Genomic DNA, 15,611 nt, shown 5'->3' with positions numbered 1-15,611 from the left:
TTATTTTTTGTTAGTTTATTTGTTCATTAATTCATTTACTAATTCATTAATTCGTTTGTTCATTAATTAATTCTCTAATTCATTAATTCATTTATTTGTTTGTTCATTAATTCATTCATTCACTAAGTCATTGATTCCTTTACTTATTTATTTGTATATTTGTTTGTTTGTTTGTTAATTTATTTACTAATTCATTCCTTTCTTTCTTTCTTTCTTTCTTTCTTTCTTTCTTTCTTTCTTTCTTTCTTTCTTTATTTATTTGTTTGATTGTTCAATGATTCATTCATTTACTAATTCATTAATTCCTCTATTTATTTATTTGTTTGTTTGTTCATTATTTCATTCACTAATTTGTTAATTTATTCATTTATTTATTTGTTTGTTTGTTCCTTAATTAATTTACTAATACATTTATTTATTTGTTTGTTTGTTTGTTCATTAATTCATTTATTTACTAATTCATTGATTCCTTTTTTTATTTATTTGTTTGTTTGTTTGTTCGATCGATCATTATTCACTAATTAATTTCTTTCTTTCTTGCTTTCTTTGTTTATTAATTCATTTATTTACTAGTTCATTAATTCCTTTATTTATTTATTAATTTATTTGTTTGTTAATTCATTCACTAATTCATTAATTTATTAATTCGTTTATTTATTTATTTATTTATTTATTTGTTTGTTTGTTTGTTCATTAATTCACCAATTTATTTATTTATTTATTTATTTATTTATTTATTTATTTATTTATTTGTTTGTTTGTTTGTTTGTTTGTTTTTTCAGTAATTCATTCATTAAATCATTTTATCTCTTTATTTGTTTGTTTGTTCATTAATTCACTTATTCATTAATTTGTTTATTTATTTCTTTGTTTGTTCATTGATTCATTAAACTTATGAATCATGTATTTAAATAAATGTATTTATTAATGTATATAAATGTATTTATTTAAATACTGTTGACTGGCTTTGCTGTAGGTTCTGCTTTGTCTGATATTGTGATTAAGTATTGTATGTTATATATACACTACAGTATATTGCCAGATGTTGTGTTAAATAAAATGCATGTTAAGGCTGCAGTAGTTTTAAGTTGTTAAGTGTTTATTATTGAAATATTTTTTTTTAAACATCCCATATGACAAGATATACAAATACCTCAGTAAATTAAGATTCAATATAAAAATAACAGTTCTATGTTTAATTTCAATGCATAGAATATAATTACATTAACATCTGCTATATTTATTTATTCATGTATGATTTTATTATATACATAAAATAAATAGAAATTGTATGATTAGGGCTATTTCACATTAAAAATACATAAGTGATATAAATAAAGAAAAATATAAATAAAAAAAATTAACAGTAAATACAAGAAATCAATAAATAATTCAGAATGAATTTGTATTTATATTTACCTTTGTATTTGAACAATTTCATTACAGAAACAGCATAAATAAGATATACAAATAACATAAAAAATGTATATAAAATTATTATTTATTTGTACACTGTTTTTTATATTAGCCACAGTTAGTTACATTAGCATCACGTATAACTAGTTTTATGTTTATTTATTAAGTAATGGCACTAAAAAAATATTAAACATTAAATCAATAAATAATTCAATCAATTTTTATATATAGGTCTATGTTTTTTAATAATTACATTACAGACACAGCATCCTGTGTGTGTGTGTGTATATACAAGATATTTAAAAAACATTAAAATATTAATATAAAATGAACAGTTATTATTTATTCGTTCACTGCTTTATTATATTAGCCACATTTTGTTACATTAGCATCACGTATAACTAGTTTTATGTTTATTTATTTAGTAATGGCACTGAAAAAAATAGTAAACACATTAAACAATAACTTATTCAGTCAATTTTTGTATATATAATTTATTGGCCTATATTTTTAAAATAATTATATTACAGACACAGCATCCTGTACACACACATACACACACACACACACACACACACACACACACACACACATATATATATATATATATATATATATATATATATATATATATATATATATATATATATATATATATATATATATAGAAATAACATTAAAAATATATAAAAATATATAAAAATTTTCAGTTATATTTTATTTCTAATATATATAAATAAAACACGTCACATTTAGTAACATTAGCATCACGTATAAATTGTTTTATATTAATTAATTTATTCTGGAATGACACTGAAACCAATTAATGTTTCCTGGCTGATGTGAACGAAATTAGCATTTTTCAGTGATGTCCAAAAATTTCCATAAAGTCCAATCATAACGTTCACCTGTGTATGAATATTCATATGCGCCAGGAGTGACGTCAGAGCCGAAACCCCAATGCGGTTGAACAGGCAGCAGCGAGCGGCGGCTCTATGGCTGCTGTGACTGACGGAGCTCATCATGGCTGAAGGAGGAGACGCGGAGGATGAGATTCAGTTTCTGCGAACGGTAAACGCTGGCTTTTCTGTCATAATATATCTCCTTTTCCCTGCGTATGGAAGAAATATTCGCGTCAGCATCGCGTCGTATCGTGTGCGTTTGCACGGAGCGCGGCCAGATGATCGCTCATTATAATGCAGCGGCGTCCAGTCAGGGATTCACTTCACAATTACTGTCATTTTAATCATCCAGTTTGGGGGTTTTACTTGTTCAGGCTGATGACTGATGTGGTGTGAAGATTTTTCTTCAGCGAGAATTTCCAACTTGACTCGTTAATCTCATTTACACTCGGATTAATACACGAGCAGAGGTGATCATGTCATTAGTTAATATAAGTTCGATTTCCTTCAAGGAAGCTGCTGTGTCTGGTTAGAAATGAGTGTTTATTGCGTTTTCCAGTGTATGTACATGCTTTTATTTTGGTGTTTATGTGTGTATATCGATAAATTGGGCATTTACACGCTTTTGTGTGTTTATATTTGTTTATATGTGTGTGTGAAGCAGGTTTGTTGTCTGTATTTGACTGCTGATCAATCAATATATTGATTATTGAGCATAGTTCAATCCTTTCATCTCCAATATTCAACACTAACATCATATACATATCCATACATATGTGTTTGTGTGTTTACCAGACTGACCCTCCAGTTAATAGGTGATCAATGTCATCTGTTAATATAAATACTATTTCATTCAAGGAGAAATTAAATGGTGTTAGAAATGTTTTCCAGTGTATGTGCATGTTTTCATTTTGGTATATATGTGTTTATGTGTGTATATATCGATAATTTGGGCATGCATATGCTTTTGTGTGTTTAGATTTGTATGTGTGTTGGTTATATGTGTGTTATTTGACTCCTAATCAATCAATATATTGATTAAAAAGCATAGTTAAATTGTTTTATGTCCACTATTCATCACTAAAATCAAATCTTCTATATATATACACTCATATACACACACACACACACATATCCATATATATGTGTTTATATATGTGTATGTGTGTATTTACTGTGCTGATGACTGACCGTCTAGTTAATAGGTTAGCTGAGGTGATCAATGCCATTAGTTCAGTTTCGTTGGCGGACACTGCTGTGTGGTGTTAGAAATATTGCTTTCCTGCATTTATATGTTTTTATTTAGGCTTATATGCATGTATGTGTGTGTATATATCGATAATTTGGGCATGCATATGCTTTTGTGTGTTCCCTCTTATATGTGTTTATATATGTGTGCGAACTGTAAAGCAAGGTTTGTTGTCATTATTTGATATTTGACTTCTGATCAATCAATATATTGATAATCAATCACAGTTCTATCATTTTATGTCTAACATTATATACACACACACACACACACACACAAACACACACATAATTTTTGCATGCATATGTTTTTTTATGTGTTCATATACATGTGTGTATTTGCTAACAGTCGATGGTAAATGTGTTTTAACCATCAAACAAAACCAACATTATTTAGGCTGGTGACATTAGCTGAGGTGATCAATGTCATTAGTTAATATAAGTTGCATTTCCTTCAAGGAAGCTGCTGTGTTGGGTTAGAAATGAGTGTTTTCTTGCATTTTCTGGTGTATGTGCATGTTTTTATTTTGGTATATGTGTGTATATATATCGATAATTTGGACATGCACCTTGAAATGTACCTTGAAAACGCACCCATGACTAGTGTGTGAAGCAAGGTTTGTTGTCTTTATTTGACTTTTGATCAATCAATAAATTGTTTATGAATCATTCAAATTAATCATAGTTCAATTATTTAATGTCTAACATTCAACACTAAAGTGTTCTCCTAATTACAGTAGACATCTAGACCATTTCAATGTGGTCATGTCTTTGGCCCATAAACATTTCCTACTTGTTATCAAGCTATTTCATAACTGTAACAAGAGGCAATTCAATCATAAGTAATTGTTAAAACAGCTTTCATAACATTATTTATCAGTATGTGGCTCTTTTTGGACTCTCCGAAGCTATAGAAAATGAAAATAGAAAATATGTTGGGACCATTGTTTTTGTTTACATCTCTCAAAATAGTCTATACATACATACATACAAACAAACATACATACATTTACACATACTGATCAGTTTATAGATGTTTTTATGTGTTCATATGCATGTATGTGTGTATTTGCTAACAGTTGATTGGAAATGTGTGTTAACCATCAAACAAAGCCAACATTATTTAGGCTGATGACTGACACTTGAATTAATATATTAGCTAAGGTGATCAGTATTATTTGTTAAAATATGTTCGATTTCCTTTAAAGAAACTGCTGTATGGTGTTAAAAATAATGTTTTCTGGCTGTTTCCAGTGTATGTGCATGTTTTCATTTTGATATATATGTGTTTCCGTGTGTATATATTGATATATTGGGCATGTATATGCTTGTGTGTGTTTATTAGGGGTGTAACGATATTAAAACCGAACCGAAATATCGCGATACACCAACCACGATACGTATCGCGAAACTCTCGTGGCGTACCGCGGTACTCTCACGCCCCCTGCTGCCCATTGTTGAGGTTGACGTCACTTGTCTCTAACTAATTAAACCAATTTAAACACATCTTTAATATCATATTTGATTAAATTGTTTTAGTAATGATGAGGATTTGTTCTAAATATTATATTCTAAAGTTAGTATTTTAGTGCATGTCATGTCATGTGACTTGAGTAAGCATCACACTCGTTACTACTGGACGCAGGATGGCTGCTTCACATAGTACTGAGATTGCAGATCCCTCAGACACATTTAAGTCATCTGTGTGGAAACATTTTGGTTTTCCAGTTAAGTACAGGAATAGAATTCGTGTCATAGACAAAGCGCACGCCTGTCTGTCTCAACAGTTTCACGAAACTTACTTGTAAGGAAAAACATTTAAAAAGTGTGGTAATTTCACAATGTGAGGGTTTAAGCAACAGAACTGCCAACAAAAGTGATTTAATGTACAAAAGTAAAACCAGAATAATGCCCAAATATACAAAAAAAAAGAGAGAATTATTTGCACTAATAAAAATAATATAATAAAGTAACAAATTCAAACAAAAGTATCAAACAAAAATTAGTTAAACTCGAGCAAGGGGGTGATAGTGAAGACAAACAAAAGAAATAAATATAATAAAACACTTCTAACTCATGAATAACCCCTCTTACCTCGCTAAAACTGATGAAAAGAAAAAAAAGGTCTTCAGCGCCGTGCTCTGCATTCTTCCATATACTGAATAAAATAAACAAAGATGACCTTCACCTCTTACCTGATGTCTTTAACAATACATTTTCTACGTGTTTGCAAAATGGAAATCGTATGACATTTTCCCAATTCACCTTACACTAAGACTGAACTTGAGGAGATACAGCTATATTGTCGGGAAGGAGCGGAGCTAAAAAATAATATACAAATCAATTAAAAATAAAAATGTACAAACCTCACAAAATTTCTTAAAGTGGGCAAAAGTAATGCAAAATAATTTTACCCAAACGAAAGTTAAGCAAAAACAACGAAAATCATAATCATGTCAGAATAATACACGAAAAACGAGATCAAAGGAAAGAGCGCTCTCTCCCACTCTTCCTGACATGCTTTTTACATTCCCGCGCTGCGTCGCCAAATGATGATAGATCGGTCTCCTGACCAATCAGCTGTCAAAAAGGCGGAACTACAGAAATGACAGGCATCAGCTGTCGTGAAGGCGGACCTACATAAATGACCGGCATAGAGGGAGCGGGAGAGAGAGAGAGAGATCGGGAGGCAAACATACAGCCGGCTACAACCCTAACATTAGTTTCAGACACAACCGCAATGTATTTTACTGGTGAATATGTCATAAAAAAACACTTTACAAACACATTATATGTATATTTTTCATTCATTTAAACGGAAACTTATCTATCTAAATGAAACCATATAATTAAAAATGAGCGTCTGTGTCAGCACAGAGATCAAGCTTCTCATCGGAGAATGTGGATATTATGGTGTTTTTGAAGAAGATCTTTCACTAGTCTACACTGCAGTTATTTATTTAATTTTACTTTACTTAGTTAAGATGGCTGCACTAAAGAGAATAGTTTTTTTCTGACTAGTCTATATTGGAGGTATTTATTTAATTCTAGTTGTTTACTCGGGTATCCTGACTGTACTAAACATGCGATGACAAAGTTAATAAAGAAAAAGGTAAGATGTTCTTGTTATTAAGTGAATTGTCCCTTAGCATTGCTGTTAACATGACATCAACCCTAACCCCACAGCAAACAGAAACCGAACCGTACCGAACCAAACCGAACCGTGCCTTTTGTGTATCGTTACACCTAGGGTTGTAACGGTATGAATTTTTCACGGTATGATAATCGTCTAAAACAATACTACGGTTTGACGGTTTCGCGGTATACGGTATGTTACAAATGTTACAAAATAATAGAACAGTGAAGCAAATTTGACTTTTTCCAAATAATATATTTTTAGTTATTATAAACAACACCACTTACAATGAACAAATAAAAAAAATAAGAAAATAATAAATAATGTGTCAAAGTCCAAATAAAGTCCAAATAAACATGGTGCAAATCCTCAGTAAAAAATAGATATAAATATTTACTATACTATAAATAGTTACATAACGAAACTAGATTCAATATGGAACATCCTTAGGTTTTATGTGCCAGCATGGATATGGTTGTCTATCGATATGGATTTGGATATGGTTGTCTGCAATGCAGACAAACAGCTGCACCTTCATTTGTGTCTTTTGAAAACAGCAAGAGCAGCAGTTCGTCTTTGCTGTGTCACTGTTTTGTCATGTTTCTGTGCTGCTGTGCATGCAAAAGTACTTAGTATGAGAATTATTTCATGAAAAACTTTTTTTTTTGCGTTTTATTTAGCCGCGCATAAATGTATGTCTATCTCTCATTCTGTGTTGTTCAAAAAGCTTGGTCCACAAACAAAAGTGAAACCTATGCTTATTGGTTGTGATATAGCGAGTTTGAACCAATCTGGGCATGGAGGAGGGACAATGCATCAATGTATCATGTCTGGTTTGTCCGGAGACACAGTGACGAGCGTTTCTTTGTCAAATCAGCGTTGTCAAATTTTGATGACGTAACTGCACTGATTCCGGAGCCTCTGAAAGTCCGCGAATGTTATGTGATACAGCACTGGAAAGCTTAGACTCTCTTCTTTATGCCAATCTTTGAATTGTATGAATCGAATCAGCGGATCAAAAGTTATTAAACATTTAAGAGCAATACTTATTTTTAGCCGCGGGCGGCTGTCTCGGTCTTTAAGGGTTAAAACCGTTGATATGCAATTGTTCATGGTATGATAATCGTGCACGTTCAAATCGTGGTAAACCGTCATACCGGTATATTGTTACAACCCTAGTTACACCCCTAGTGTTTATATATGTTTGTGTGTTGGTTATAGCAAGGTTGTTTGTCTTTATTTGACTTCTGATCAATCAATATATTGATTATGATTTGTTAAGTTCAATCATTTAGGTATATACGCGTTTCTATATATATATATATATATATATATATATATATATATATATATATCGAGAATCTGAGCATGTATACCATTTTGTGTCTTAATGTTTGTGCGAAACAAGGTTGGTTGTCGTTAATTTACTTGTGATCAGTCAGAAACCCACACCAACACGGGGAGAACATGCAAACTCCACACAGAAACACCAAATGAACCGGCCGAGGTTCGAACCAGCGACCTTCTTGCTGTAAGGTAACAGTGCTAACCACTGAGCCACTGTGTCACCATTTTTTGTCCAACATTCATTCATTCATTCATTTGTTTTTTGGCTTAGTTCCTTTTAAATCTGGTTTTGCCACAGTGGAATGAACCGCCAACTTATCCAACATATGTTTTACGCAGTGGATACCCTTCCAGCTGCAACCCATCTCTGGGAAACATCCATACATACTCATTCACACGCATACACAATTTAGCCAACCCAATTCACCCGTACCACATGTCTTTGGGCTTATGGGGAAAACCAGAGCACCCGGAGGAAACCCACGCCAACACAGGGAGAACATGCAAACCCAGCAGGGGCTCGAACCAACAACCTTCTTGCTGTGAAGGGACAGTGCTAACCACTGAGCCACCGTGTCTCCATTTTATATCCAACATTCAACACTAAAATCAAGCCTTCATCGGTTTTCATTTAGGTATTGATGTGTGTATGTGTGCATATATTGATAATTTGGACATGTGTATGAGTTTGTGTGCTCATATATGTGTGTTTATATACTGTATGTGTGTGTGTGTGTGTGAAGCACATGGTGGTCTTTATTTGACTTCTGATCAATCATTATGCTGATTATAAATCGTTAGGTTCAATTCAATCAATTTATGTCCAACATTCAACACAAAACCTTGCAATCTTCTCTCCCCCTCCAACCATCCACACGCTTTCTTTTCTGCTCTTATTTCCCAGATGATTCCAGAAGCTTTATGAGCAGTTATAATGCCAGCTCATGATAATGTACAGGTTATTTAGGACTCTTAACTTCATAAATGCTTTCCAACGCTGACATCAAACTGAAAGAGCCAGACAATCATCAATAGTGATGATCATTAATGTCAACTTCTCTGCTTAAAGATTGTCATTTCAGTAGTGGGCTGTTTATAGTCAGATATTTCTGTTCATACACACTTGGCTACAGCATCTGTCAGTGCTCATTCTTCTATACCAGGGGTGTTCAAACTCGGTCCTGGAGGGCCGGTGTCCTGCATAGTTTAGATCCAACATCCTTCAACACACCAGCCCGGAAGTTTCTAGTATACCTAGAAAGAGCTTGATTGAGAATGGTCTGGCTGCAGATTTGCGCTTGCACTCTCAGGCTTGCACTCTCGGGCTTGTACTCCCAGGCTTGCTCTCTCGGGCTTGCACTCTCAGGCTTGCACTGTCAGGCTTGCACTCTCTGGCTTGCACTTTAGAGCTTGCTCTCTCAGGATTGCACTTTTGAGCTTGCACTCTCAGGCTTGCACTTTCGAGCTTGGACTCTCAGGCTTGCACTCTAACGCCCTATTCACACGGGGCGTCAGCGTCAACGCTTCCCATTTACTTTGAATGGGTGACGTCAGGCATTACCGAACTGCATTGTGGATCCGTCGGCGCCGCTTCAGAAGCATTCCTCGCTGCAGAAGTTGGGACTAGCTCAACTTTTCAAGCGCCGAGGGAAGCGTCAGCCAATCAGATCGCTGTATGCAAATACACCAGCTCAGACAGTGGCCTATTGCTGACTGAATTTCATTGGCTGAGGCTTCTATGACGATCGTTTCAGCTCCAACTTCAGACATGCCTTCAGTCAAGCGTTGACTCTGAAGCCCCGTGTGAATGGCGCATAAGGCTTGCACTTTAGAGCTTGCTCTCTCAGGATTGTACTTTTGAGCTTGCACTCTCGGGCTTGCACTCTCAGGCTTGCACTTTTGAGCTTGCACTCTCGGGCTTACACTCTTGGGCTTGCACTCTCAGGCACCCACACTTCCTCTGCAAGTGATGTCACTTACAGTCGTTGTGGCAGGACAGTGCAGGGCTTGTTTGCATGAAAGTCCTTAATCAAAAAATCCCCCAGTTTAAAGATTAAAGGTACCCTAAGGAAAAGTTGAGTTGCAAGAACAAAAAAGCCCCAAAAAAGGTCAATTTAAGGAATTTAAGGGTGATTTCACACCTGTGGATTGATTCTCTTGTTCCGAAACTGGGATTAAAATGGTTACATTGTTGCTCATTGATCTTGGTGCGGTTCGCTTTCACACGCCAAAGTTTCTAAACGGATCTAAAAAAGTCCTGCTCAGCTGTCAGAGGAGGTGGTAATCTGGTGGTGTTTGACAAGGTGCATGCAATGTGTCTGAAGAGCGAGGAGGGATGCGGTAGGTAGGGGTTAGAAGGGTGCGCGAGGTATTTGAGGACCGGGAGAGAGACGCGTGATTTCCGGGAGATTACACTCGTTTGCAGGCATCCGGGAGTCTCTGTGCATTTGCAGGTGACTACTGAAACTTCCAGGAGACTTGGGATGTCTGGAATGAACTCACTCCCCACTCATTATCTCTTCATCTAGCCGTATGCCTATCACATATCCATAAACACTGTGATATAACCGCGCTCGGATCGAATCGCTTTCTCATTACAATTGATCCATTCCAGAGTTTGTTTTGATCGAGCCGAGACCACCTCATTCAAACGATCTCGGAGCGATTGTTTTGGTGCAGATCTAAGCGTGATTGGTGGTTTCACATATGCCAAACGAACCGCGCTAACTGGGCAAACGAGACCGGTTCCCAAACAAAAGTGTAGGTGTGAAAGCATTAAGTATTTCCCATTGGTCTTTAGTTACAATTTCCTCTTAAAAGATTTAAGGGACCTAATTAGCTCTACTAAATGAACAAATGACACATACATCTGTATATCTCTCCGTTTGTCTGTCCATCTGTTGGTCTATCCGTTCATTTGTCCGTCCATCTATCTGTCTGTTTGTCCATCTATCCGTCCCCCTGTCTGTCTGTCTATTCATATTCATCTGTCTATCCGTCTATCTCTGTCTGTTTGTTTGTCTATCATTTCTCTGATGTTCGTCTATCTCTCCGTCCCTCTGTCTGTTCATGTCTATTCATCTGTCTATCTGTTGGTCTGTCTTTTTTGCTGTCTGTCTATCTGCCTGTCTTTGGCTGTCTATTTTTTCATCAGTCTGTCTGTCTATCCATTGGTTCGTGTCCGTCCATCTATCCGTTTGTCCATCTATCCATCCACCTCTCTCTGTCTGTTCCTCTGATTGTCTATTCATCTGTCTATCCATCTATCTGTCCGTTTGTCTTTCTATCCATTCTTCTGTCTATCCGTCTGTCTGTGCATTTGTCTGTCTATCGGTTCATCTAACATTCTGTCTATACCTCATGTCTATTCATCTGTCTATCCATCTATCTGTATGTCTGTTTGTTTGTCTATCATCTGTCTGTCTTTCCATTTATCTCTCCATCCATCTGTCTGTCTGTTCATGTCTTTTAATTTGTCTATTAATCTCTCATTCTGTCTGTCTGACTTTCTATCCGTCCCTCTGTCTGTCTGTCTGTCTGTCTGTCAGTTCATCTATCTGTCTGTCTATCTCTCTGCATATCTATCTGTCTGTTTGTTTCTCCATCTTTCTGTTCATGTCTATTCATCTGTCTATCTCTTTATCTGTCCATCTATCTCTGTTTGTTTGTTTGTTTCTTTGTTTATCATCTGTCTATTCATCCGTCTGTCTGTTCGTGCCGATACATCTGTCTATCCATCTGTATATCTCTCTGTCGGTCTGTCTGTCTGTCTCTCTGTCTGTCTGTCTGTCTGTCTGTCTGTCTGTCTATCTGTCGATCTATCCGTTAGTCTGTCCATCAATCTGTCTCTGACTCTGACCTTCTGTTTGTCTATCTATACATGTCAATTCATCTGTCTATCCATTTATCTCTGTCTGTTTGTCTATCATCTGTCTGTCTATCCATCCATCTTTCCATCCGTCTATCAGCCTGTATCCCTTTTTCTGTCTATTCATCTGTCTATCCATTTGTCTATATGTCTCTACCCCTCACTATCTCTCTTTCCATCTGTCTGTATGTCTCTCTTGCTGTCTGTCTGTCTATCCATTCCTGTTTGTCTATCCACCTGTCCATATATCTGTCTGTCTGTCTGTCTGTCTGTTAGTGTCTATTCATCCGTCTGTCAGCTCATCTGGCTCTCTCTGTCCATTTGTCTGTCTATTGATCTATCTGTTCATCTATCGTTGTGTCTAGCCCTTTATCTGACTATTCATGTCTATTCATCTGTCTATCCATCCATCTCTCTGTATGTCTGTTTGTCTTTCATCTGTTTATTCCTTTACCTCTCCATCCATCTGTCTGTTTGTGTCTATATATCTGTCTATCCATCTGCATGTCTGTCTGTCTGTCTGTCGGTTTGTTTTTGTCCGTCTGTCTGTCTGTCTGTCTGTCTGTCTGTCTATCCATCTATCTATCTATCCATCCATCCATCCATCCATCTATCTGTGTCTGTTTGTTTGTCTTTCATCTGTCTATCCCTTTATCTCTCCATCGGTCTGTTTGTCTATATACCTGTCTGTCCGTCCATCTATCTGTCTGTCTATTCATCTGTCTGTCCATCTCTCTTTTTGTTTGTCTATCATCTGTCTGTCTGTCTATCTATCTGTCTGTCTCTATGTACATCTGTCTGCTTTTCTATTCATCTGTCTATCTATCTGTATATCTATCCGTTAGTTTGTCTAAAAATCATTCTGTATCCCATTTTCTTTCTATTCATCTGTCTATTCATCTGTTTATTCGGCTATCTCTCCATCTGTCCCCCTGTCTATCTCTCTTTCTATCTCTCCATCTGTCTGTCTGTCTGTCTGTCTGTCTGTCCCTTTATCTGACTATTCATATCTTTCTATCTGTCTGCGTCTTTCCATCCATCCATCTATCTGTTTGTCTGTCCCTCTCTCTGTCTATCCATTTGTCTGTCTGTCTGTCTGTCTGTCTCTTTATCTGATTATTCATCCATCCATCTATCTGTTTGTCTGCCCCTCTGTCTGTCCATTTGTCTGTCTATCTATCTATCTATCTATCTATCTATCTATCTATCTATCTATCTGTCTGTCTGTCTGTCTGTCTGTCTGTCTGTCTGTCTGTCTGTCTGTCTGTCTGTCTGTCTGTCTGTCTGTCTGTCTGTCCCTTTATCTGACTATTCATATCTGTCTGTCTATCCATCTGTCTGTATGTCTGTTTGTCTTTCATCTGTCTATCCCTTTATTTCTTTATCCATCTGTCTGTTTGTCTATATATCTGTGTATTCATCTGCATGTCTATCTGTCCATCTATCTGTCTATCTGTTTGTCTGTCTGTCTATTCTTGTTTTTCCGTCTGTCCACCTGTTTGTCTATCCATCTCTCTGTCTGCCCTTCCAACTGTCCATCTATCTATTTGTCTGTCTATCCATCTATCTCTGTTTGTTTGCCTATCATTTGTCTCTCCTTTAGTCTGTTCATGTCTATACATCTGTCTCTGTCTGTCCATCTATATATCTCTGTCTGTCTGTCTGTCTGTCTATCCATCCCTCTGTCCATCCATCTGTCTCTATATTCATCTGTCTATCCATTTATCTCTCTGTCTGTTTGTTTGTCTATCATCTGTCTGTATCTCTCTCAGTCTGTCTGTCTATCTGTGCATTTGTCCATCTATCTGTCTGCATCTCTTTGTCTGTCTGTTCATCTATCTATCCATTCATCCATCTGTCTGTTAGTTTGTCTATCATCTGTCTATCTCTCCATCTGTCTGTCCCCCTGTCTATCTTTCTACATCTTTTCTTCTGTCTCTCTATCCTCTGTCTGTCTCTTATAGCACAGTTTCATGAACTCTTCACCACTCTCTCTCTCTCTTTCTCTCTCCCTCTCTCTCTCTCTGTCTCGTGCAGTCATCATCAGCTCATTTACTGCATTATCCTGTGAATGTTTATTACTGTGAGTTTTGAATCAGCTGATGAGGATGACGATGATGTGCACACCTTACTCTTCCTCATGTTGTTTTGAGTCACACACACACACACACACACACACACACACACACACACACACACACACACACACACACACACACACACAGACAGTAACTCACCTGTGTACATGCATTGTTCTGCTCATTTGTGTCATGTGTTCTAATGTTTATAAATGATGCAGCAAGCATTACGATTATAAATTCATCTTCATCATCATCATCAATCATCATGTGTTCAGTTTAAGCAGATCTCTGAGTGCCTATAGTGTGATAAAAGTGTGTGCGACGGCAGGAGCTCAACAGCTTGTTGCTCCTCCACGGTGTGTGCATTGTGCAGTGCAGCACAGCATCAGACTGCAGCACTGAAGTGTGTGTGTGTGTGTGTGTGTGTTTGTGAGTGTGTCTTTCTCTGCAGCCTCTCTCTCTCTCTCTCTCTCTCTCTCTCTCTCTCTCTCTCTCTCTGCTTTTCTCCATAAATGTGTTTAGTATATGATGCTGGTCTTCCTCTGTGGTTGTGTTTGGCAGATGACCTTCACTCTTAATGTCTAATAAATCGGCTTGCGTTTGTTGATGTGGATGATGCTAATAAACCCCACAGGGGGGATGTTATCAGTAAACACGCATCTAAATGCAAATACGCAACAGGTAAACAGGTGATTGCACTGACCAGACATCAGTTACACTAACAAGGTCACATTTCACTACAGAAACAAACACTATAAATGTATATTTGCAATACTGAGAAGATGAATTAATCTTGTGCAATGTTTTATTCATGTATTTAGAATTTCTTCTAGGGCTGCACGATATCTGACGTTGCGATTTATTATAGATCTGGAAAAATCTAACGTTGCGATTATTTCGTTTTGCTGCGACTATATATTGTGATATGAATATAATTTCATGAGGGGCCTCTTGTATGAAGACTTGCGTTGAATAATACTAAAACATTGCGGACGCATAAAGCTGTAAGTGTGCGTATGCACTAAAAATTCAGATGTATGAATCTCTCTGTACATCCGACTTAACGTGAACCTGAGCGCATGTGCACTAGCGCAAAACCCATTCCTGCCTCCTCCCTTGTATGAATATGGTAATGACTCCACTTTAATAATAATAATAATAATAATAATAATAATAATAATAATAATAATTCCTTACATTTATATAGCGCTTTTCTGGGCACTCAAAGCGCTTTAAACAATGGGGGGGATCTCCTCATCCACCACCAGTGTGCAGCATCCACCTGGATGACGTGACGACAGCTATATTGCACCAGACCACACACACCACACACCAGCTGATTGGTGGAGAGGAGACAGAGATGAAGCCAATTGAATATGGGGATGATTAGGAGGCCATGATGGACAGAGGCCAGTGGGAAGATTGGGCCAGGATGCCGGCGTTAAACCCCTACTCTTTTCGAAGGGCATCCTGGGATTTTTAACGACCACAGAGAGTCAGGACCTCGATTTAACGTCTCATCCGAAAGACGGCGCTCACTGAGCAGTATAGAGTCCCCTTCACTATACTGGGGCATTAGGACCCACACAGACCGCAGGTTGAGCGCCCCCTGC

General features: G+C 36.6%; 1 protein-coding gene across 4 annotated transcripts in view; it reads left to right on the top strand.

The window, feature by feature from the left end:
- Positions 1-2,361: 2,361 nt before the first annotated feature.
- LOC101884734 (ryanodine receptor 3) overlaps positions 2,362-15,611 on the top strand; it is a 253,838-nt gene continuing 240,588 nt past the window's right edge. For all 4 annotated transcript variants that reach the window (XR_015512842.1, XR_015512843.1, XM_087289686.1 and 1 more), the window contains exon 1: positions 2,362-2,487. Coding sequence is in view for 2 of the 4 variants with exons in the window: in XM_087289686.1 (XP_087145812.1) it covers positions 2,440-2,487 (48 nt within the window). In the remaining 2 variants the exon portion in view is untranslated. The remainder of the gene's footprint in view (positions 2,488-15,611) is intronic.

Source organism: Danio rerio, chromosome 17 (assembly GCF_052040795.2).
Source record: "Danio rerio strain M-AB ecotype USA chromosome 17, GRCz13ab, whole genome shotgun sequence".
Classification (NCBI taxonomy): Eukaryota; Metazoa; Chordata; class Actinopteri; order Cypriniformes; family Danionidae; genus Danio; species Danio rerio.
This window is presented reverse-complemented; position numbering and strand designations above follow the sequence as displayed.